This window comes from Callospermophilus lateralis, chromosome 9 (assembly GCF_048772815.1).
Source record: "Callospermophilus lateralis isolate mCalLat2 chromosome 9, mCalLat2.hap1, whole genome shotgun sequence".
NCBI lineage: Eukaryota > Metazoa > Chordata > Mammalia > Rodentia > Sciuridae > Callospermophilus > Callospermophilus lateralis.
In genome coordinates this window covers 89,541,487-89,566,054 of record NC_135313.1, presented here as the reverse complement: position 1 = coordinate 89,566,054, position 24,568 = coordinate 89,541,487, and the positions used below count along the sequence as shown (strand labels likewise).

At 35.9% G+C, this 24,568-nt stretch overlaps 1 protein-coding gene across 1 annotated transcript in view; it reads left to right on the top strand.

The window, feature by feature from the left end:
• Thsd7b (thrombospondin type 1 domain containing 7B) overlaps positions 1-24,568 on the top strand; it is a 697,342-nt gene that overhangs the window by 444,522 nt on the left and 228,252 nt on the right. Inside the window, exon 12 of the mRNA XM_076866252.2 lies at positions 21,237-21,431. Coding sequence (XP_076722367.2) covers positions 21,237-21,431 — 195 coding nt within the window. The remainder of the gene's footprint in view (positions 1-21,236; positions 21,432-24,568) is intronic.

Genomic DNA, 24,568 nt, shown 5'->3' with positions numbered 1-24,568 from the left:
AGTCAAGGCTCTAATGAGAAACTTGTTTCTCTTTCTCTTATTTTATAAATAGATTCAAAATAGAGCTGACCTTTCAATCTCACGTAATAGCATCTGTGAGAGCATTTTTGGTTATGATTAAGGGCTGATTTAATTCAAAGACAGTAGATGATTTAGATGTAAACTTATTACAACTACTCAGGGTACAAGGAAAATGTTTATTAAAGGATGAATGTGAGTATGACAAATTGATTTGACAAAATATCTTAAACAAAACCAAACCTGTTCCTGAATTATGAAAAATGGCATCATCGAAAACTGGGAGAGTCCATTCTAGAGAACAGCTCTCAGTTAAGCAGCCCTATTGGCAACTTCAGTGACCTATGAACACTATGTTTGGTGTCACCTCTTACCATACGGATGTTTGAGGGAAGCCAGCTGGAGAGCATCTGGAGTCAGATGCCATATCTTATACTGTGGACCTCCTTCAGTGCCAAACACAATATCTTGTGTTGAGAAGATGCTTAGAAAACAGGCACTCACTGAAGGATTGGTTTGCTATGGGTTTGGTAGCCTTACTTTTCTAGTCAGGCTTGATGGTTGACTTTCAAAAGTAGTTTCTCTAGTGCCCTTGGTTGTGAATTATGGACTTATGGGCTAAGTGCCTGCAGCTATTTTCAAAAAAGGTTTTCATTTATATCCTAAAACATGTTTCCCTACTGAAACAGAGACAGATTCCACAGATTCCCATTACCTCCAGGGACAAAAGCCTAGGAAGGTACCAGGGCCTTCTACAGTGTCATGTGTGCATCCTTTTATAGTCTTATTTTCCACTGAAAGTTTGGATTCAGTCCAAAGAAGATGAATTGGTCATGCATGTCCTCTTACTCCTTCCTCCTATTGTCAGGCAAAATTGTATCCATCATCCCTAGGACTGTCACTCTGGGAAGGAGTGACTTCCAGGAGCATCTCAGTGCCTGCTCTGCTTGGTTGTGGGGTGAGCTGCATAGGGAGAGTGAACCAGGTTGTATTTTAATAAAAGCTCTGGTGGGCCTTAGAGCCAGGACACAGAGAGACCGACTTTATCTGAAAGTGGCACGAGAAGAAAACTGAAACAAAGGGACATCAGTATCAAGGCATGAGGGCAGAGGAAGAGGAGGTAAAAGTTAAAGGTTTTATGATTAAGTTAAATTGTGTCCTTTACCAAAGAAGGCCCCTCCCCAAGAGGGGGATGGGGTGGTTTGGGGACAGCCTGTGAGTGAAGGAAGGTGGCAGAATATAGATGGCCAGATGCTGCACCAGGTGCCTGTCTTTTTGTCTGGTCTGGTTTTGCTCATGACTTGCATTTTAAAGGGGAATGGTAATCTGTGGGCAATTTTAACTGTCAGCACTAGCTAGAACATTCAGTCCTCTCAGGAGCACCAGGAACTTCCAGGACTACATTTCACCTGCCAGATACTCCTGCTAAAGGTATTTATGTCCTATCTTTCCTGCTGTCCTGCAAGGTCCCATTTACATGGTTGGGTCTGTGCTGTGTTCACCTTTCTATCCTTCCTCCAATCTTTGGATCCTGCATTCACAAACCCATACATGCTCCCAAGACACTTGTTGTTCAGAATACCTTACTGAATTAATGAATGAATCAATGAATAACTAATTCACTCATAGGATCAATGTAAAATCCCACAGTATTGGTAAAAGTGAACTTAAAATATACCTAGCATGGCCACATTAAGTGGACAACTACTATATATTTTAAGCTTAGGCAATTAATACTAAGTCAACAGTAAAGCTGATTAATTATCTTTGCCAAGCAGATCATATTAAAGCCCATGAACTTTTTAAATGAGTGCAATAATAATTTTAGAAATATTATTTCACAAGTATGAAATACAGGATGGAATGGCTAAAGAAAACTTGAGTTCTTTGGCAAGAGAGTTAATATTTCTCAGCCCAGTCTCATCTTCTCTGAAAGGAGGGGATTCTCAAAGTCTTGGGAGGGATCAAATAAAATAATATCTGTGGATATTTTATGGTCAAGGACCTGTCATTTAGGTAATAATTTTTTTATTACTTACCTTATTCAGATCTTTGGAAGATTTTCAAGGAAAGCATTTCAATGGCCTAGTATTTTTAAAATTTCACTAATTATAAGTTAATAATATATTTTGAGAAGAAAAAATATCATTAGGAAATGTAGCAGAAAAGTGGAGGTGGGAAGGGTAACTTGAGATAAGGACTGAAATAATTCTTTAATATTTCTTGGGGACTTAAATAATGTGATCACATTTAAATATAGCATTTATACTATTTTCCTTTTTATGTTTTTTTCCCATAGTATAATCTCTATTATTAGTTTCCTTCTAAAAACTTTAAACTCTTTCAAACTTAAAATTAAGAGAAAGACTTCAAGAAATATAGTTTGAAGCTTTTTCCTCCTTTACTTTCTAGCTAATTATATTTCAGCTTCAAAGTTACAAGATACCTATTTTAGAATTAATCCATCTGAGTAGATAAGTAAAATGAAAAATGAATAGCTATGTTTTTTTTTTTCTTCTGGCCTGAACTTTTATCCTGGTACCTATGCTTTGGGTGGTCAAATGATCTGCTATTCTCAGCACTGGTGCTGTAACTAACTAGTACATCTCCTAGAGAGATTGTGCAAGAGAAAAGTCAGGTAGGATAGCTGGAGATCTGGATTCTAGAATCATTTCTCTTTTAATATCTTGCCACAGCTTGGACAAGTCAGCTTACATTTCCGAACTCCAGTTTCTTCATGTACAAAAGGAGAAGTCAGCAGAAATCAGTCACAGGCTTGAAGTGGTTATGCATATGTGTTATTAGGGTGGAAGTAATGCAGTTGACAGTGATGAGTGTGTAAAATTGCAGAGTTATCACCCTAATCCAAAATGGTTTTCAAAGCATTTTTAATTCTATGCACACAAAACAAAGCACGTCCTGAGGCTAACCAATTATTAACCCTTGGAGGAGTCATCACTGAGTTCTCCCTGACTTTAAAATTCTGTAATATTTATAACCTACGTCATTCTGCTCAATCTGCTATACGAAAATGCCATATTCTGGTGGTTTAAACAACAGGCATTACTTTTCTCATTGTTCTAGAGGCTGGACATCTGGGGCCAGGGTGCCAGCACAATCAGGTTCTGATGAGGACCCTCTTTCTGTTTTGCAGAGTGATACCTTGCTATGAGGGCCTCACATGACCTGAATGAGGAGGGAAAGAGTGGTCTTCCTCATCTTACAAAGCTACCAGTTCTGTCATGGAGGGCCCCACCATCATGGCCTCATCTAACCTTAATTACCTACCAAAGGCCTCATATCCAAAATACCATCACACTGGGGAGTTGGGCTTCAATAGCTGGATTTCAGGATACAAACATTCAGACCCCAACAAAAACTATAGGTTTTGTAGATGTTGAAGATTATGCACAGAATATGGGCCTGCCATTTTTTGTGTTATTTGGGGGGGGGGGGTGGATAACAACCTTGTAAAATTAAGGAATGATGAACTTAGGGTATATAAAAGAAAAATTATCTCTAAATTAACCCATATCTCCAGATTAAAAGAAAAGAAATAGAATATTGATCCTTGATTTCCTTTCAAAAGACCAAGGTATCTTTCCTTCTATATTCTTTTGTCCTTCTTCTTTCATTTTAAAACTAAAGGTTTAAATCAGGAATTCAGGCATTTATTTAAACCTTTTGATTTATCCTAGCCCAGTAAAAGTTATGTTGTCAATAACGACAGTATTAGTTAGTTAATTCTGTTTTTTTTTTCAGATTGCTTAGAATTAATTTGTTGTAAAAATCACATGTCAACTCAGTTTATTTTAATAAAATTCATCACACTGATTTCATATTCAAATACTGCATTACTTTCTAGACTATTTTTCTACTAGTTTAGAGAATCAGAATCAAAGATGATAGAACCATGAGAATTTGCCTGTTAAAAACACAGATGTGGTCTAAGCTTCCACAATTTGGAAAGTAAGAGGAAACTCATTTTCATCTTGACCCATGAGGTAGAAAGAAGACTGCATGTTGAGTTTTAGCTTTATCGTGATTCATTAATTCCCAATTATGAATGATGAAATTGTGAATAATTAAAGTGTGTTCATTATGTTACTTGCATTTGGAATCCTGACCACAAAAAGATTGCCTTCATACACTTTTCAGAATCCTCAATCATATTTAAGTAAGACAGTCTTAGAACTCTGATTGGAATTTCTTGGACATATGTCTCATTTTGATACTGACTACTTAAAGTTGCCTTGGCTTCATTTATAGCGCTATACCTGTTCCAAGTCAACAGACTACTAGGACATTTGAATGTTAACAATTCCTAAAATGTTTTCCAGCAAAGAATACTTTTACTATTTTTACACCTAGGCCACCAACTGCCTACGCAGTGGTTTTGATATGAACTTGCCACTACCCTTCCTGGTTTTGTTGTTGTTGTTTTAAATAACCTTAGACAGGGATGTGTATATGCATCCCTTTTCCCCACAAGGTTACACAGTTTTGGAAGGAAACAGATACCTCATAGTCACTAATGAGTTTATCTTGGCTGAGAATAAAATGAGATTATTTTGGCATGGGTATGTCCATTGCTGTCAGCAGTCTTTCATATTGCTTTCTGGAATAATTTACTTTAGCTGGCAGTGGGTTGGAGGACTAGAGATGCCCAAGATACCAGAAATTGTGCCTCCTGCTTTGAATTGCACGGACTGTTTCTTTGTTCTGGATGACTTCAAGGAATGCAGATTAATGCTATTCTCCTAGAATGAAGAAAAAGGGACATGATACATGAAATCTGAAGTGAAATGACTTCTGAATTGGTAATCTTGAGTATTGAGTGCCCTGAAATGAGTTCAATAATTCTAAATAAGAAAAAATGAAGCGAGAATGGCTGAGTAACCCACATGTTTGTCTTTCCACACAGCTCAGTCTCAATAACTCCTTTGCAGGCCCTGCTGTTTCTAACTAGTTCACCCCTCATCACCAGCAAATCACCATTGCGTTCATCCTCATCATTTTGACCTCTGTTATTAACAGTTTTCTATGGGACCTCTTCTCATTTCTCCCTTAGGAGGTTAATATGAATTACCCCACCCAACCAACCAACGTCTTCTCAACCAACTGCTTAAGTGGTCAGAAGCCAAGGACTGAGATTCTTCTATGTGTTTTTTGCTTTGTAACATTTAGTGGAGAACCGACCACATAGTGAGCCATTAATTAACAAAATAAGTGAATAGCTGTCCCTGGTACTTTACAAAGTCAAAAGAAAAGAGCTTTATCACTTTTTATTTTATTTTATTTATTTAAAGGTAAGAAATAAACAGGTAGAGTAGCTGAAGAACCAAAATATGTGTTTATGCTCCATTATATTTTGTTGGAAAAATGAAGCAAATTGGAAAGATTTTTGTCTATAAAAAATACATTTATAATATATAATCTAGTGTATTATGTATTTGATTTGATATACTATTTTATGTAATTGTGAGTATTTTAAAGATGTTAGATTTGATCTCTTATTCAGTCTCTTATTCATTTTGATTTTTGTTATTACTATTTTGATAAAATGACCACAATTTGAAGAGTCAAGTAGTTTTATACAAGAAACAAAAATGGAAATAGTTCTATGATTTACCTTTTGTCCCTCTTCAGTGTCAACTACTTTTATTTATTTTAGATGATTGTGTTGCTTTTTTTAAACTGTAATTCCAAATTTTTTTTTTGCTTTGTGATTGATAGTTTTAGATTTAAGCAGTACCTCTTGCTTAAATCTGAAACTGTGAATCACAAATAATAAGGATTTGCCCTCTTGTCTCACTTTGCCTTAACTATGCATGAAAACTTTTCATCTTCCCAAATTATTATAATGTCACTTCCTTAGATCAATATATTCTGTTTTGATTGATATGACTATAAATTTTTGAAAGTATTGCCATCTGTAAGCAAATGTTGATAATCTCCTTTTCCACATATTATCCCTGAAATTATTAATGTTCTGAAGTTTTTTCTTTACTTTGACATTTTTTTTTATCTTTTTATCACTAACAAAAAAAAAAAAATCCAAACTCTCCACTGATTCAGTAAATATTTTCTGAGGATGATAAAGGATGACCAGATCTATCATTTTCATGTTCTAGAAAGCTGTCATGGCTTGCTCTGACTTATTCAATCTAGACTAATTCTCTATACCTAGTTCATATTTCTTATCACAGAATTTCCCCTCCATACCATCCCCTCTTCTTCCATCCTCGACTCTTTCTTTGTTTACTTTATTCTTTCAGTGAAGTTTCTTCTCCTGGGTAGTTGCTGAGAAAGTATGTGGAGGTAAAATGTTCTGTTTCCATGAAGGTCTGAAAATGTCTTCATGCTGTTCTCACACTTGAATGTGTGATGACTTGGTGAGGTATAAAATTCTAAGTTGGATACAATTTTTCTTCAGAATTTTGCAGATATTTTTCTTTAAATGTCATCAGGGGTAAGAAATCAAACTCAGATCTTTGTCTCATTTGTTCTGAAATCTTAATAAGTTGTACCTTCATGTAGATCTGTATTGACTTGAAACTTCATGATCCATTTTCATTTAGAAATGTGTATTCTTGAAATATTCTGAAATTATATTTTAATTTGTTCCTCTGAATGTTTTTGTTCTCTAGAACAAGAACTCGTATAATCCAGATATTAGATTCCTCAGATGGATTTTCTGATTTTTCTGATTTGCTGGTTTTCATCTATTTGCCTTTTTACTCCACTTTTGAAAGATTTTCTTGATCTAGTTTTGCAAACTACTGGATTGCTCTTTTAATTTTAATTTTTTTTTTAATTTCTAAAAGACCTTTATTTGCTATTTTTTTTTCCCTGAGCAGTCTCTATGGGTTTTTCTGTCAAAAAATCTATAATGGTTTTAGTGATTGTCTGTTTTGTTTTCAGTTTTCTCCCACTGAAAATATTGTCATTTGTTCCAGATCATTCTTCTGTCAGACTTTGTCTGCCTTTCTTTAGAAGTAAGGTGAAAAGGTGAACTTGAATGAGTTTGGCTGCCCATGCTAACTTCAGTAGGGAGATCTGGCTGGGCTACTCATGTTGGAAACTTTTCATATCAATGTGGCTGAGCCTTTCTTCTTTTACTGCTTGAATACCCTAGAAAAAAACTTTAAAATCGGTGACCTGACTGGGGAGACCTGATTGTCAGGATGTTAGGAGCTGAGTTGGGGAAGAAGGTGAGGAGGTCTCAGCAATCATGTGACCCTGGTCCAGTAATCCTTTCAATTATGCCGCTGAACCCCAGTCTAGCAAGCCTCTACTGTCATTTTAACCTCCAATCGTGCAACAAGAAAGGGGAGGTCAATATCCTAGCTCCGTGGCAGGAAAGAGAGAAGACAGGGAAGTGAGCTAGAGGCTCTAAATGCTATGTAAATATACTGTGGGATATTTCTGATTTTAAGCTCATCCCTTGACTTCATTCAACATTGCTTCTAGAGATTCTGTGATATGAATCAAATTAATCTGTGGCTTTCACTGTTTCTATCTTAGTTGAATATTTTCTTAGGTCTCTTGTCTCTTGAAATATTTTTGTAGTTCTTTGCTTCCTTTCCATTGTTTACAGCAATTGTGATTCCATTCTGTTTCTTTTCTTTTCTTTCTTTTTCCTGTTCTCTTTGTTCTTAGAGTGTTAAAGACTCACAGATTTTTAGTGAGGTCTTAGAAGGAAGTGGAAGTATGTTCAAGTTTCTACTCTGCACTCTTTACCTGGAAGGCCAACTAGTTTAAATTGTTATGTGAGTTGCCTTCTGAATTAAGACATGGATTTTTTTTTTAAACCAAGATAGTAGAATGTTGTCCATTGTATGTTACCATGTTCCGTGTATGTAACAACATGTCACTAAGTGAAATAAATATAAAATAATTAAACATGAACTCTTGCTTTAAGGACCAGCTGATTCTGCTAATCTTGAAAGTTCTCAACAGCTCTGTCAATTGTAATACTACACATGAGAATGTTCTGTACATGCCCGTGACCATAATGTATCCATGGAGAATCTCATCTAGAAGGAACCTAGATCCTCCTTGTCTAACTTCTTCATTTTGAATATAAATACAATTTAGTATCAGTGAACCTGGCTCAGTAGGTCATGCAGCTATCACAGGCAAAGCCTGAGCTAGACTAGTTCCTAGACCACGTTGTCTCTGACACTAGGGTCTTGGTCAGGGCATGAAACTCTGTGACCAAAAAGCAAGTTCCACTTGGGCAGTAGGAAGATTGGAAGCAAACATGTAACATTTATAATAATGAACTATGAAAAGGTCTGGTTATTGGCCCGATTAGCCTTGGTGATCTGAATCACACAAATGTCCACTACTACTTCAAAGTAGTCAGATATATGAACTGAATTCACATTAAGGTGAATTATTTTCAGTGCTTACAGGTAAAAATAAGTCAAGCTCTTGACTTGAAGAACTTATAATTGGTGAGGCATCTGAAGGCTGTTTTACTCTTAATTGATTTTAGCAGGTAAAAATTATGTACGAAATCAGAAAATCAGTTTTATATTTTGAAACATACATCATTTTAAACTATTTCAATTTTACATAAGTACAAGAGTGGTTGTTTATGCTCAAGAATAAATCTTTGAAGTTAAATGCCGTTATCTTGGATGAAATGTCCTTCAATAACAGGCTTTCCTATTGCATCAAAATAGATTAATTTCCTTCATGTTTTTCTTCACAACTTTTCAGGAATCATTCTACATATTATATGATGATGTTTTTCTTCACTAAAAAGTCTTGTATGAGAACTAAGTTGTATGACTGATGGGTATGTATAGGGCAGAAGTATCATCCTCTGAATCCACCATTACTTTTATTATAAGATTTTATTAAATTTGAAATTCTACAACAGAACAGAAGTATTAACACATTTGTTTTTCATAAAGGATGTAGCTAATGCATGGTCTCCAGAGGGACCAAAGAGAATATGAAGATGAATAAACATAATTTCAGCAGCATTTTACAGGGTCTTTGCAGGCAGAGACTAAAGAAAATGAAAACAAATGCCTTCTTGATATGGCATCAGCTTTATACATACAGACAATATATTATAATGATGGTGATAATGATTACATGTAAAGCATGAGTACTTAGTGATCTGCAAAGTAATCATTTGTAAAATAAGGAACATTCTTATCCAATAAGCAGAATAACTTCTAATGTTTTAATGTGCAGTGGGATAACTGCTGTTGACAGCGCTAAATTGCATATTTCAAAATAACTAGAAGAGAGGATTTTGAATGTCCTCAACAAAGAAATGTTATAAATCTGAGGTGGTAGTTATGCTAGTTACCCTGATCTGATCATTACACATTGTTTACCTCTTCTGAAATGTCACACTGTAGCCCAGAAAGATGTACAATTACTAGGTGTCAATTGAAATAGAAATAAATTTAAAAATGAAAAGAAAAGTTTCTTAGAGGCTGTTTTAAGGAGCCAGACCCACGAGAAAATGTAGCATACTCTGGTTAGTGGGGAAAATAAATGTGGATGGATATCGGGTTGATTTATTGTTTCTCTGTAGCAATGTGATAATTAATGTCTTGGCTCCTTGAAGTTGTTTTTCAATAGAGAACACCATATTATTTCTAAATTTGAGTTTCACATCTCATTTGTTACTTAGTTACTGTTACTAGAATGATTATATGATGTGAAGTTCAGCTTCCTGATAGATGATAGAGCATTCATTATCCAGATAACTTATTTCATGTGAGATACAGTTAGAACTTTAGTTCCACACAGACTTTTAAGGAATCTTACCTCTGAGACTCCAAGTGTTAGTACTTCTTTAAAAAAAAAATCTATAATTATTTTCTGGAGTGATTTGGCCCAACTCTTTCGGTGCATTTTTGTGAAGTATAGCAAGTGACTAAAGCACATCCATCTGTCAAAACCACAGCCTCTGTTAGAAACTACCCAGCCCATTTTTTTCTTCCTGATTTGAAAGTTAGTTGCACAACAGCTGTTTGCAGAGATACAGGTGAAACTTATGTAAATACTGCCATATTCCTTCAAAAATGGAATAAATCACCTTCCGCATGCAGTGTGAATTAGCATATTTATTCTTTCATACCTGCCAAATATGCATTTCCCTTGTACATGTACATAAAATAGGGGTTTGAGAAGCATAAAGCTTCTAGTGTATTGCATAGTTATAGGTCATACTCTGAAGAATGAAATGTACATGATTTTTTTTTTCATACATATAAAAGAAATGTCAAAAACTTTCATATAGTTTGAATTGAGGACCTCATTCAGCAGAATGCATGGAATTTAGAGGCAGGGGGTATTTCTGAAGGAATCTGATATCTTTTAGTGGCTGTGACAAAAATGACTTGGAAATACCAGTGATTCTCTCATCATTAGTTTACTCCTCTAATAAAGCTGTGATTTAGAAAGAAAGAAAAAGTAAAGGAGCCACATTTATAAGAGGAGTTAGAAATTTCTTACCTGCCAGTTTTTATAACACAGTAACTATAAGCAGCATCTAATGTTTAAATATTCTGAATATATTCCAATGCAGTTGATTCATAGGTATCTATATATTTATTGATTTTTCCCTATAGGATAAAAATCGAGTATTCTATGTAGATTATGGGCCTTTTTTAAGGCAGACATTTCATTTATATTGCTTTTATGTTTCATCATTCAGCTGACTGCATTCTCTAAATAGTGTTCTGCAGAGTTCTAACATGGTCAACAATGCTGCAATTGAGGTGGCTGTTGTTGTTTTTCCTTATTAATGAAGAACATTTAAAAATGAAACTTTACAGATCATTTGAAAAAAAGCATTAATAATAAAATATAATGCCTTGCTTATGTGAACACTTCTGTTTATAAAATTTAATATAAATGATTTTGAGCATAACTTTTGGGAGAATAATTTTTTTGCTAACTGGCAAATGCTTGTGATTCCCATGATTTCTACAATGCAGCATCAAATTGACACGATCTTTTGACATTATATCTGCCCTCTTTCTGAAATCACATCTATTAAGATTCAGAATATTTAAATTGTTAATTTTTATAACAACTTTGTTGAGATAAAATTTACCTTTTGAAGTGTACATTTTGGTAGGTTTTAGTGTATTTACAGAGTTGTGCAACAATTACTAATACCTGATTCTAGTACATTTTCATCACCCTGAAAAGAAACAGCATGGTCATTAATAGTCATTCCCCATCAAATTATTTTTAATGGGAGAAAGTCAGCTGAAATAAATGGAGCTACCCCGAGGTGTTATAAAACCAGGGAGAGAGAATCACTGATCCACTAAGAAAAAAGAAAAAAACTTGGTTGCAATTGTCCCTTCTTCACATTAGGTTCCATGTCTTAATTTAGAATGATTGTTTCCAAATATCCTGCTGAATGTGATGATTTACATGCATTCATAATGGTTTTCTTCAGTATAGGCTTCGTATTTCCTGAGGACTCAAGCAATCTAAATGGAAGGAGTGGCTAAGGAATTTTTTTTTTTCCTGAGAGAGAGAGAGAGAGAGAGAGAGAGAGAGAGAGAGAGAGAGAGAGAGAATGAGAATGAATTATTTTTTAGTTTTCGGTGAACACAACATCTTTATTTTTTTATTTTTTATATGGTGCTGAGGATTGAACCCACCGCCCCGTGCATGCCAGCATGCCAGGCGAGCTCTCTATGCTTGAGCCACATCCCCAGCCCAGGAAATTCTTTTAAAACAATTTTTACAGCACATCCTTTATTTCTTTGCAAATTTAATATTTATCTGGTCTAGTTTAGGGGGGAAGTGGTTTAAGAGACTTGCCTTGCAATCTTGTTAATAAACAAAAATATATTTATGTCATTGGTTTCTCTGTGGCTGATGGGGATTGTTAGGGTTCAGAACCACTTATTGCCATGTAAACATCATCCTCAGGATGCGCTTTGTCCTATAGGAGGACAATTTAGTTGTTTTGTTGTTGTTTTTTTTTTTTTCCTTGATAGAGTTCTCAACAGTTACTCTACCATACCTTTATTTTATTTATTTATTTTATGTGGTGCTTAGGATTGAACCCAGTGCCTCATATGTGTGAGGCAAGCACTCTACCACTGAGTCACAAACCCAGCCCCTCCATTCCAGTTCATGACAGTCTTCATTCTATTTGTCTAGATATTTCTGACTTCCTTACCTGGCTGTAAATTAATTTAGATCACCTGTGGTTCCCAGGCCTGCCAATATACCCAAATCCCCAGCTGATCCGAATCACTTTCCTCCCAGCATAAGTGGGTAAATTTACCTGATTTCTGGCATTTCCTTCTGAAATTGACCATGACACATCAGAAGCCAGAGTTTTGAGATCTTTCTCCCTTTTTCTTTTGCATAGATATTAGCTATTCTTTATGAATTGTTTGCAATGTTTTCTTTTTTCCTGAAATGTTTATTTTTGTTGGTGATTTTCAATGAGAGGTCAAGTAACTTAAAGCCAAGAGTCATAGCTGCACACATTTCTTTGGTTAGCTGGGAACACAGAGGGCTCCAGGGCTCAACAAATGCCTTATAAAAGGGGGAAGCAACATTTTTCAGCAACACTGTTCCCAATCTTGTATTAGAACCTAAATAAAATGATTTCAGGTTACCTAGGGACTAAGTATGTGTTATTAGCTTACTAAGTATTTTGTATTTATTTGAAAAGTCTTCTTTTCTGAGAGGGCAGCAATTATTGGGGAATATATTTCCAACATGCAAAATGAGTTGTATCTTTCCATAAGCAAGCTTATAATTGGGCTCCTGCAGCCACGCAGCTTCACATATGGCACTTATGAGTCAATTAAAGTACCCTAACAAGCAATTACAGGTTTATTGTTTAATTCAATTTCCACAACTCATGCTGTTCACACTCAAAAGTTGCATAGATGTCAGTCAGCATGCAATCATGAGCACACACTTCCTTCAAATACTAGTTTTGAAGAATGGGACCTCCAAACACTCTACCCACATACTGGGCACTGTAAAGAGAAAGATGAAATACCAGGAGAAAAACACAGTCCCCAGGGTATACCCAGGACCAGCTTTAACTTCCAACAGACTTATATGAATAATAGCAAGTAAAAGTGTCTTCTCTACAACTGACAATTGCCACTGAAAAGGAATTTCTGGGACATTTTCTGAATCAAACAGAGTATATGGAGTGGTTGGCTAGTTAGCTATTGAACAGAAAGACCCTACTAACTGCCCAATACCTGAGGTTCCAGTTCCAGGGGAAGGGATAAGGAAGGAGACAGATGTAATGTGGGTAGAATCTCCTTTGGACAGTAAAGAAGATATTTTTGTTGTTATTTTCTCACCAGGTGATTGATGGGTAGGAAAAGGAACAAAATTGGGCCAACTCCTATTGAGTCCCCTCAATTTTACTCTATGGTGCTCAAGAAAAAAAAAGAGAGAAGAAAATTTAAATTTTTTTTTAAAAAAGGAAAGAGAGAAAGAGAACAGGGAAGCAGAGCAGAAGGAATGTGGGTCAAGAGTTTTCTTAACTCAGAACTGATGGTTTAGGGCTAGAATTTGACTAAAGAAAAGGAAGAAAGCAAGGGTTTCGGATCCTTGACCTGTTTCAAACTCTGGGAAGTGATGACCTACAAGGATCCCACTCCAACATAGCAGGGACCTCAGAGGGTAGCCATGACCTGGACTCACTAGGCAGACAGAGGGCCTTCCTGCATCCCAGGTGCTCCTGAGCTTCCCTGACCAGAAACTCCTGAAGAGTTTCTCTCTGCCTCACCTGAGGAGAGGTTGGCAACTGGTATGTTGACTGGTAGATTTCATAGGAGCCCACCCTTGACTTCCCAGGCAACTCATCAGTTGGCCTCAGCTAGGCACTTAGGCAGGTAAGATCTCCTCAGGTATGTGGGAGGGCAATGCTCCCAGAGAGGAAATCTATCCTGAGATCTTTAGCCTGAGTCTTCCACCGTGGATGTTACCAGGGCAAGCAGCCACTGGGCACACAAGGACCCATCTCATTGCAGTTGCTGGCAAAGACCTAGAAAGCTTCTGAAGGGCCCTTACACAGACCCTAAGCGCATACTGCCCGTGTGCGACACTCAGATGTAGGCTTGGGAGGAGAAGTGCAAATAGCTTAGAGAGACTCCCTATTTTCCTGAAAAGAACTAGGAAGGAAACAAAATAATGAGAACTAAGATAGTGTTCATTAGCATTTTTATGTTTCCTCAGTACCTAGAAGTGAAAGGGTTCTTAAGCAAGATTCATCAGGCCATAGTAAAATAATTGCAGTGGACTTCTTTTCTTTCCCCAGCAGGAAGCTTGTATTCTTATATGGGTGCACCCCAACCCAAGGTGGGGATACTTCAAATGGACCTTTTATCTCTTTGGATTTGTAGTTGTGAACTCCTCTTGTATTCTAACCTTGGTCCCCACACATATGGGCAGCCTGGTGCAGTCATTACATTAGCAGCCTCACTACACAAGACACTGCACATGTCGTTAGAATCTTATCAAAGGGCAAGTAAAGGGTCTTAGTGAAATGAGTATCAGAAGCAGAAAGCCAGCTCATCTTATCATGTGTTTCTCTGCTCAGGGACCATGGTGTTCCAAGCCTCTGGTCTGGCTTGGGCTGTTCTCCATAGACACATCCTGCTCACCATTCATGTGTTGTTCCTTGTAGAAAGACCCCACTGATCACCCAATCCCTGAGGCTCCAGTGCTGTGCCCTTGCAGCACCCTGAGTGCTGTGAATCTGATTTCCATGTTTCTTCTGTCTGTGTCCCTGGCCATTAGTTCAGGGCCTGACATACAGGACATGGTGTATGAATATCAGTTAAGCTGAGCAATTGCTGCCTACCTTTCAGCTTCTGAATGTGCCTGTAAATCGACCTCTGCACCTGAAATGAAGTAGTCCACTACTGCAGGACAGCAACCCTGTGGAAAGAACCCTTCTATTTTCCAGCTTGTCACCCCCATTTCCTGGAAATTATGACCTCTTGAGAGAAATTCTCTCTACCCTTCTCTTTCAGTGATTAGAGTTGAACTCTGGTCAGAAGCAACTTCAGGAAAGTAATTTGGGTGTCCTTGGTAAGGGTGATGAGCGTGGGCAAACATGCAGCAGCAGGCACCATCCTTATTTCGTCTTCTCAGGCAGAACATTATAATTTATGATAAGGGCAGTGACCCCTGTCCTCTTCATATCATAATTGAAAAGAAGAAAAACTTATCACAGCATGTCTGACTATTGAAGTTCAGAGGTGATACGGGGCAGAAAGACCCGCCATTTAGTAATGGTTAATAATCTGCTGGTTTTAGTCAGCATTTAAGCATAAGAGAGCTGGCCTGACCATCCCACATTAACAGCAATTCTTTTTAAAAAATTAACTGTGAGACTCACTGAGAATCCAAACCAGTCTTTGCTTCATTTCTTTTGCAAAATTCTCAAATTATTCTCTTGATGTTGGGGCATTTCTTCCTCTTCATGCTGCTAGGATGGAAAAGAATTAGATAACAAGGAAAGAAACTGGTCACTCTGCTCCTCACACCATCTTTCCTTTTTTGATGCCTTTATCCCAAGATTTATCCTGTGTAGCAGTGAAGAGAAAAATGAAGTAGCAGAACTTAATGCTATATATCATGTACCTTCCTAGACACTATGAATATACAAGTGTGACCTTAGACATCAAGGAGAGGTTTTTAGGATTCCAGGTCACCCTGTCACACCCATTTGCTAGGTGAATGTTCTTGTCTGAGTGCCTTGGCTCGGACACCTGCTTCCCTGTCATTCCTTACCAAGGAATCCAACTGTTGCTCACAACTCCTTGGAGAGATTTCTGCCCAGAACTTAGGATAGCTAAATTCCAACAATAGCCAATAATAATATCTTTTCACGTCTCTTTAGATAATATTACATAGGAGTACAGTTTTCCTTCATTTATAATTATAATTATTCCAATTTTAATAAATGAAATATAGTTAAAAATATTTAATTCCAAGTTCTCTTAGACAATTCAGTTCAGGTGGAAATATAGCAAGGGTCCGAAGAAGATGTCTCTCCCTTTCCTGATGGAAAAACGCTTCCCACTAGTGCAGTACTTGAAAGCAACAAAAGAGAAATATTTTTTCTCTGGATTAAGGCTTACAAGTGACTTTCTTTGATCTGAAGAACTCAGGACTCAGACTTCAACAAAATAGTAGCTACCTGACAGATAAATTCTACATAAGCACTTATTTTTTCCTGCCTGCCCATTATATAACCTTTAATTTTAGATTGAAGAACCTACTTTCCCCTTCTACACCAGTTTTCCTTGGGTTATCACCATTAGGAAACTGATGTATTACTATCTGTCTTGTTCCCTGCTACTGCCATTACTGTGGCTTCCTGGATGTTAGATTATTTATATATAGGTATAGCTAAATATACATATGTGCATGTATATCTGTGTACATACACACAATGCTTTTGTGATTATTCATGGTTTTATATATATTTGTGTGACCAAGTGAGTGAATAGATAAATGGAGGGGTCATGTTTAGTAAGGTCCATCAAGGAAGAAGGTATAGATAATTATGATTCAGTGTATAATCATGGTTTCATGTTTAGATGACAATGGCAGTGGAGAAAATGACCTTAATAAGATTCATTTTTGATCTTAAGACTTAAAAACCTTGTTTTGTCCTTTGCTCTCTCCTTTTCTGATTAGTAATAAGGCCCACATCCTTTCAATATTCAGGAAACCTTTGGCATATGCTTTAAATCATGCTTAGATATTCAAATCCTCCATTAATTAAATGTTAGCAAAGAGGGATGTGGTACCTGTTTCTGCTGTATGGCCATCTCAGGAAATGAGGTACAAAAGATGCAAATATGGCCAGCACTCTCCTATGCAAATGTCTATTCTCAATTCATGAAACTCTTCACTGTTGTCAGAGATCTCGATCTTGGTGCTTTTAGAAAGAATTCTCAAAAGGCCTAATATTTCAATTTTCTGGGGGTGTGATTTTATGTGACAGCATACAGCCTCATTTTTAGAGATACCCTAAGACACATAATTTAGCACTTGGAATGAGAACAGAAAATATCTGTGGGAGGGTCATATAGTCTTTGGAAGAGGCTACTCTCCTCAACATTATGATTCAAAACAGACTCCAGTCACACTTCCTAGGGCTCAAGAGAGTTGGGTGGGATTTGAAAAATTCTTTCTGAGCCAAGAACCAAGAAAGGTGATGGTGGACTCTCCTTTCCTGCCTGTTCTCACAATTTATTTCCAATTGCTTTTTTTTTTCATAATACTTTGCTCTTATGGATCATGTACTAATGTGTAATGTACTTGGTTTTGTAAAAGGCACTTTATCTGTGCCAATTTATAACATGGGCATTATGATCATTCTCATTTCTTGGAAGAGAGTCTAAAGAGTTTCATAATTTACTATAGGTAACAGTAAAAAAGGGTCACTCAGTTCTGTTTGAAACCAAAACTTGCATTTTTTTTCAGTATACTATACTACATCTGATTTACTCTTCAAAAGATTTAAGGAGACTATATTCCTTTAATATTGGTCCCAGAACTATATTGTAGGTTACATGTAATTCATATATTTTAAAAGTGCTTTTGACCATGATGTGTATGATGGAAGGGTCCTTTGAATTTGCAGTACCTCTGGCTATTAGTTATCTCTATTTACTTTCAATGTCTTCTCATTTTCTTTGCATAGTTGTTTTGTTTTCTATGCTGATTTTCCAGTCCTGTAGCCTTCTTGTCATATTTTCTTTGGTATTTTCTTCGCCAGTAGAGCTCAATACAGTTATTTAATAAACCTTTGATAATGAAATGATTGCTTTAATATTATTATATTCCTAAGAAGGAAATAATTTTCACTTAATTTATTCATGCTTTCAGTACTTGTGATTCTTTTCACACTGGAGAGGAAATTAGACTCTCAAATCTGAAAACCATAATTCCTGGTCTAAACTCATTTTTGCATTGCCTGTGGTTCTTTATTTATCACTCACCCTTAGGTTTTCCTTAATAAAGACATGGTCCTCAGACTAATGTGAGTTTTACCAAACTCTATGCTCCAACTTCATATGCATTCTGTGGCCCATCGAAACCTTCAATGTCTGCACTTGGCTACTTCACTACACCAGTTTGTACAAGAGTGACAGATCTTACCTGGTCTGAATAGCCTCATTAGTATACTGAGAGAATGGAAAAGGAAAAAAAAATGAGGCCTTGGGAAGAGAATATGGTGTGTGTGTGTGTGTGTGTGTGTGTGTGTGTGTGTGTGTCTATGTGTCTATGTCTATGTCTATGTGTATACTTACTTGAAGAATTATCATCCTGCTGTAATAAAAAAAGAAATGTGAAAGATAATCATACTTAGTGGCACTTATTTAGCGTGTGGTATGTACAAGACATTGTTTAGAATTTTCATCACTACTGGTTATACAGATCTTGTTATACTCACTTTAAAGACAAGGAGAATAAGCAAAGCAATTAAACAACTTATCTTAGTTCTTCTAGCTTTCAGTGTTTTAGTTGGAATTTGTACTCATTACCATTTGACTACAATATCTGTGAATTCCACCATATGCTGTAGCTATCCTTTCTTAATTTCTTAGGCTTTCCTTTATTAAGTCAAATCAGTTCAATATAGACTTTCATAAATGCAGTATATTCTAATTCATAAGTTTGCAGAGCTTCAAAATATCATTAAGTAGAACTTCAAAATATCATTAAGTTTTCATTTATCAGAGCTTTCAAATTCTGAAGTTATTCAAAAGAAATTACAGAAAATGAATGAAGTATTTTAAAATTATTTTCATTGGAAAAATTCCTCATTTTTATATATATTAGAGGTTTACATTTCAGAAAGTAATGCTTCTTAAAAGTATTTAAAATTCCTTGTGATGTTATTCAGTGCATTGTCATCTTGGAAAAAATTAACTTGGCAAGATGAAAGTTCTCTAAATGATTCCAAATTGGTTATCTAAACATGTGATTCAAATAACATTTGCTTGTACCCTACTTAAGATAATGTATTTTGCTGTATTCATCATTAATGGCTGCAATATTCCCAACAAAGAAAATGCAGGTGATGTTGGCTTGATGTACAATGGATTTTATTCCTAGGATGTGGATAAAAACAAAAACAAAAAATAATCGAAATGAATGAATAGCTCCACCTGCCACAGAACAGATGTACAAGCTGGAAAGTATTGTGTGTGCGTCCTTTGTCATCGTAGCTAATTCCTTGGCCCTGAAGCATTAGATAGCTTTGGCTTTCACCAGTTCTAAAAAAAGATTTGTGGAATTGAGATGGACTTGTTGTGCTGAGAATAGAAAAAGAAATTCAGAATATAAGAATGGACAACTGAAAGGAGCTCTATGTACACTTGTTGTGTAATGGAGGTGTTTACATAAGAGTTGTTAATGACATTGATCTTTTGCTGAAGTCTCTTTATTCCTTATCACATCGTGGATTTTAAGGAGCTGCAATAAAAGTTTTCCTAAAGTATGATTTCTTTAGGATGATGAACTCGGCCTGTATCTATTAATGCACACCTTGTCTAATGGCACTGTTTTAGTCAGCTTTTCATTGCTGTGACCACATTACTTGACAAGAACAACTTGGAAAAGGAAAAGTTTATTTGGGGCTCATAGTTTCCAATATCTCATTCCATGGTCAGCTGACTTCATTGCTCTGGGTCTCAGGTCAGGCAAAAGGCCATGGCCAAAGAAAGGTGCTCAGCTCTTAGCAGCTGGGAAACAGAGAGGAGGCAGAAGCAAGCAACATGTTATAGTCCCCAAAGACAGGCCCACAGTGACCTACTTCCTACAGTCGTGTCCTGCTTGCCTACAGTTATCACCCAGTAGTCCATTCGAATTATTAATTCATTGAATGGATTAATCCACAAATGAGGTCACAACTCTCATAATTCAGTCTTTTTACCTTTGAACATTGCTTTGAAGTCTAAAACATGAGCTTTTCAGGGAACATTTCTAGATCCAAACCATTAACAAGCACCATGCCAAATATGGGCTTTCAGTATAGGCTAGATTTGGAACCACAAAGAACAATTCAAGACAAAGATATTTCCAGACTTCCTTCTCAGAAAGGTTGATAGAGAGATATGAAGTGTTGCCATGGAGTCTGTGTATTCAAAATACAGCCATGTTAGAAAACGGTTTAGGATAGTAGTTTTCTAAACCAGACTCACCCTCCCCCTCACCTTCCCCACATCCCCAATGACATTTGTTAATGTCTGTAGACATTTTGGCTGTCACAATTTAGAGGGCATATGTGCTTCTGGCATCTAATGGATAGAGGCAATACAAGATAGGCTCAGGAACCCCGCCTCCCCAAATGGGCAATATTTAATAATTCCCAGTCAAAGAAATGCCGATCTGCAGAATATAAAGATACATCTAACTAATCAGCATAAATAAAAGATGTACCAAGGTATCTTGCATTCATAATCAAATAAAATAAATGGCATTGTTCCAGATAGTGAAAAACTTAAGTGATATTTTATAAATTTTCTGCTCAAAGTTATTAGGTTTTTTTTTGTTGTTGTTTTTTTAATGACTAGAGACGTGCTAGTTGAAAAAGTATAAGAGAGAAACTTTGAGAAGTCACCTATAACTAATGGGAACATCTGGATAGATTATGGCTGTGCTTGAATAAAGTCATTTAAAATTTTAACTGATCCTTAAATATTAATGAGAAAAAAAGTTTATTTATAGTCAGCAAGTTTTTTTAAAAAATACCGTGACATGAAAATAGGACTACTTCCATAATGCCATCTAAACAAAGAAACAATAAAAATCAAGCCTAGGAAGACTTCACACAGTCTTTTAAAACTGGTTTTGTCCGTTATTGTCCTCATCTCCTTTCCAGATTCCCTTTTCTGGACTTATATCATTTCTAAAGATCAGATGGTCATGAGCAGGATGTAAAATAAATTACTTCCAAGTTATTTTGGTTGTTGTCAATGCAGAGTTTAGATTAATAATGAAACCAATTAAATCCTCTGATATTTCCATGGCAACAATAAAAATTTAATTTCCAGGGAGCAATAAGGTTAGCTATGAACACTGTGTGCAATCGTAGCGAAGAGCAAATTTTCAAACATTGGAGAATTCTGTTTTTTCAGAGAACCAGAAGTCGACTGAAAAATCAAAATAATAACAAAAGAATTCCTACTGTTCTTTTCTGTTTTTAGCTGTCTCATGCATCTCTGATGATAACCAGTCTGAAGAAATAATGGAATGCCTCAAGCAGACACATGGCATGCCACCCCTTGTGCAGGAATGTACCGTCCCATGTAGAGAGGACTGCACCTTCACCACCTGGTCCAAGTTCACACCCTGCTCCAGGAATTGTGAAACCACCCAAAGCAGGCGGCGACAGCTCACAGGTAGGGCATAACTTTCACTCCTCAACTTCAGACACACTGTGCTTCTTTGAATCTACCATGTAGAATAAATTTGTGTCTGGTATCTCGTTTTTCCCTCATCCCCCAGGGTATACCCTCAAAACCCAATATAACTAACATATAACATGGACCCAATGAGCATTTGTGAAATGAATGAAAGGTGTGAGCCACTGTAGGACAATCATGTTCTTTTCTATGTAGTTTCATAGTCTTTGTAGTCTCAAAGGGCACTTTATCTGCTTACTTCTTTCGAGTAACTAATGGGAAAGTTTCTGGTGCTTCATCATGCCAGTTTCTCAATGATCGTAAGAGCAGTCACTGATTTGGAAAAAAAAAAAAAAACCATAAAGGCAGATCTGACCTACATTATTTCCTTTTGCCATTATCTTGCAAGCAAATTGAACCTTTAAAATTTTAGTACTGTAAGGTAAAAAACAAATTCTACATCTAGATTCTGTTTTTGTGATATTTCATTGTTTTTCAGTCTGTGCATATCTACAAAAGTGGAATGGAAATTAGAGCAAGCAGTACTTAGTTTGAAGTCCATTTTTTGCCAGCAGTATATAAATAACTGATGTAGTAGTGTTTTACCATTTATATGGATCATATGCTAGAACTTCTCTCAACTGCATTCTATTTGTATATGCAGAAAACTTAACCCAGGGACTGGAGAACCAACAGAAAAACACAGGAATGATCATTGAGAGAATAATCTTGGCGTTGATATCGGAGCATTAAGTATAGGGTGACCATTTGTTCTCATGAGCAGTTCATGTGCTAACTCTCTTGGTTTCAAGACCCCTTTGTTTGAATGCGTTGCTTACGTGATCACATTTATAATTTAATTTATTACAATGAATTTATGTAATTGATTAGAACCTTTCACAGGATTTATGCATACAAACTAGATGTGTGTGCTTTCCTAAATGGAGGTGAAATGTATAATTATGATAGAAACATCAAATAAGATATGCTGTACTTTGTGCTCTAACTTCCACAAAACTGTGCACATATAGCTTGATGCAACGTTGTCTGTAATACCAAGATAAAATAAATCTCTTGTGGAAAAACAATAAAATAGGAAAGTATGTGGGTGAAGAGAATAATATGAAGTTCAGGGACCAACTTCTTTACAATTGGTTTTCATGTACATATAGAATGGTTCAGAAGCCATTTTCCTAACAAATTTGTATCTCTGAGATGAGAGAAAATTTACTGTAGAGGGAACAAAGTTTTTAATTAGTGGCTTTTTTTTTCTTTCTCTTGAAAGTTTGCTAATGATATTTGGCACCTGCAAAATGAGGATGAAAAATGCTAAAAATCCTTGAATATTTATCCAGCACAGTTTGTTATGAATTGTTAAAATGTTAATGAATTTGATTTTTATTTAAGTAGACTTTTTATAAAAGTAAATATTGAAGAACAGTTATACATTTTTCTGCAAACTCTAACCCGAGGATTACTCACACTAAAAGACTATTTAGAATTCCTTTTCTAAGTTAACTGCTATTCACTTAGGTGGTTAATTGATATTTGTGTGTCTTCATGTCTAGGTGACAACAAAACAACTCATTAGTTTCACGAAATGCATTAGTCATTAAAAAAAAAAAAGTCAAATGAGTCGTTTAGTGTCAATGTTGAAAAAACATAAAAACCCCGTGGTGAATTAAAAGTTTTATAGATTACAAGACATTTTTATTATTTTGAAGTTAATGCTTCCATTTTGATATCTCTAGGTAACTTGGTGATTACTTATTATTATTATCATCTCCTGTCATTGCTATAACAAATTATTGCAGAATTGCAGTAATAAACCAATCTCTTCCATGAAAGAGAAGAGAAGCCAGGGACTCAAACTGGAGCACCACATCATAATTTTTCTCTGCTTAACATAGCCACCTATAAAGAAGCATATGGACCCAAATATAGGCCACACCCTTGAATATTGGACCATCTAGCATCTCTCTTTTCTTGTTTACATTTTTAATATGAGACCTTAATCATTATCTGGTTGTTTTCAAACTGGATCCCCACAGACTTTAGACTGGTAAGTAAAGCAGTTTATACAATGCTGAGATAGTCAGTTCATTGGATAAAAAATTTATCCAGATATGTGTGTGTAAGTGCTCATGTGTGTTTATATACACAAACATATACATGGTATTATAAACGTATGTATATATATATATATATTTATATATATATATATATATATATATATATATATATATATACATGCATACATACATACTTAAGAAATACAGATGCTAATATATCTGTGTTTATATATATATATATAAAACACATAGGCACACATGCTGGACAATATTTTTTAGCAGATGATTAGATATTTAAAATATCTAGATAACTAATACATACTGTAACTTAAGTGGAAAAAGTCTTTAGATTTGTACTAGGAATTGATCTTTTAGAAACTAGTTGGTTCTGAATACAAAAGTCAATGCTGACTTTGATTTAATGTTATCAAAGGATGACTGATAATTTGGGTTTTATTGTATCACAAATATAAAGACAGCACCCATGTGTACTGAATATTTGTTCTGGCTGAATATTCCTTCCATTTGCCTTGTAAATGAACATTTTTCTGTTTCTATCCCCTTCTCTTCCTCCTCCTCCTCCTCCTCCTCCTTCTTCCTTCTCTCTCTCTCTCTCTCTCTCTCTCTCTCTCTCTCCCCACCTCCCTCCTCATCCTCCATTTTCTCTTTCTTCTTCCCCCTACAACTTCTTGTATTCTCAATTACTCAGTGAATACTTTCTGTTGATCACTCATGCATGCTAGACTTTGGCAATACAATGAGGGAAGAGAGAGGAAAGAACCTAACTTGACAGAGCATATAGACTTACGAGGAGATATGGCAAGCTTTTTACTATACATAATTACCACAGTGTAATATCTGCTGTGTCAGCTTTTATATTGGGAACTGCATTCATCTCCTGTCATTGCTATAACAAATTACTGCAGAATTGCAGGCCTAAAACAACACAGATTTATAATTTATTATTTTATACTTCTACAGTTTGAAGTCTGACGTGTACTAAGAAAAGACTGTGGCTAGGAGCCATTCCTTTCTGGAGGTATATTTCCTGTCCTTTTTAAA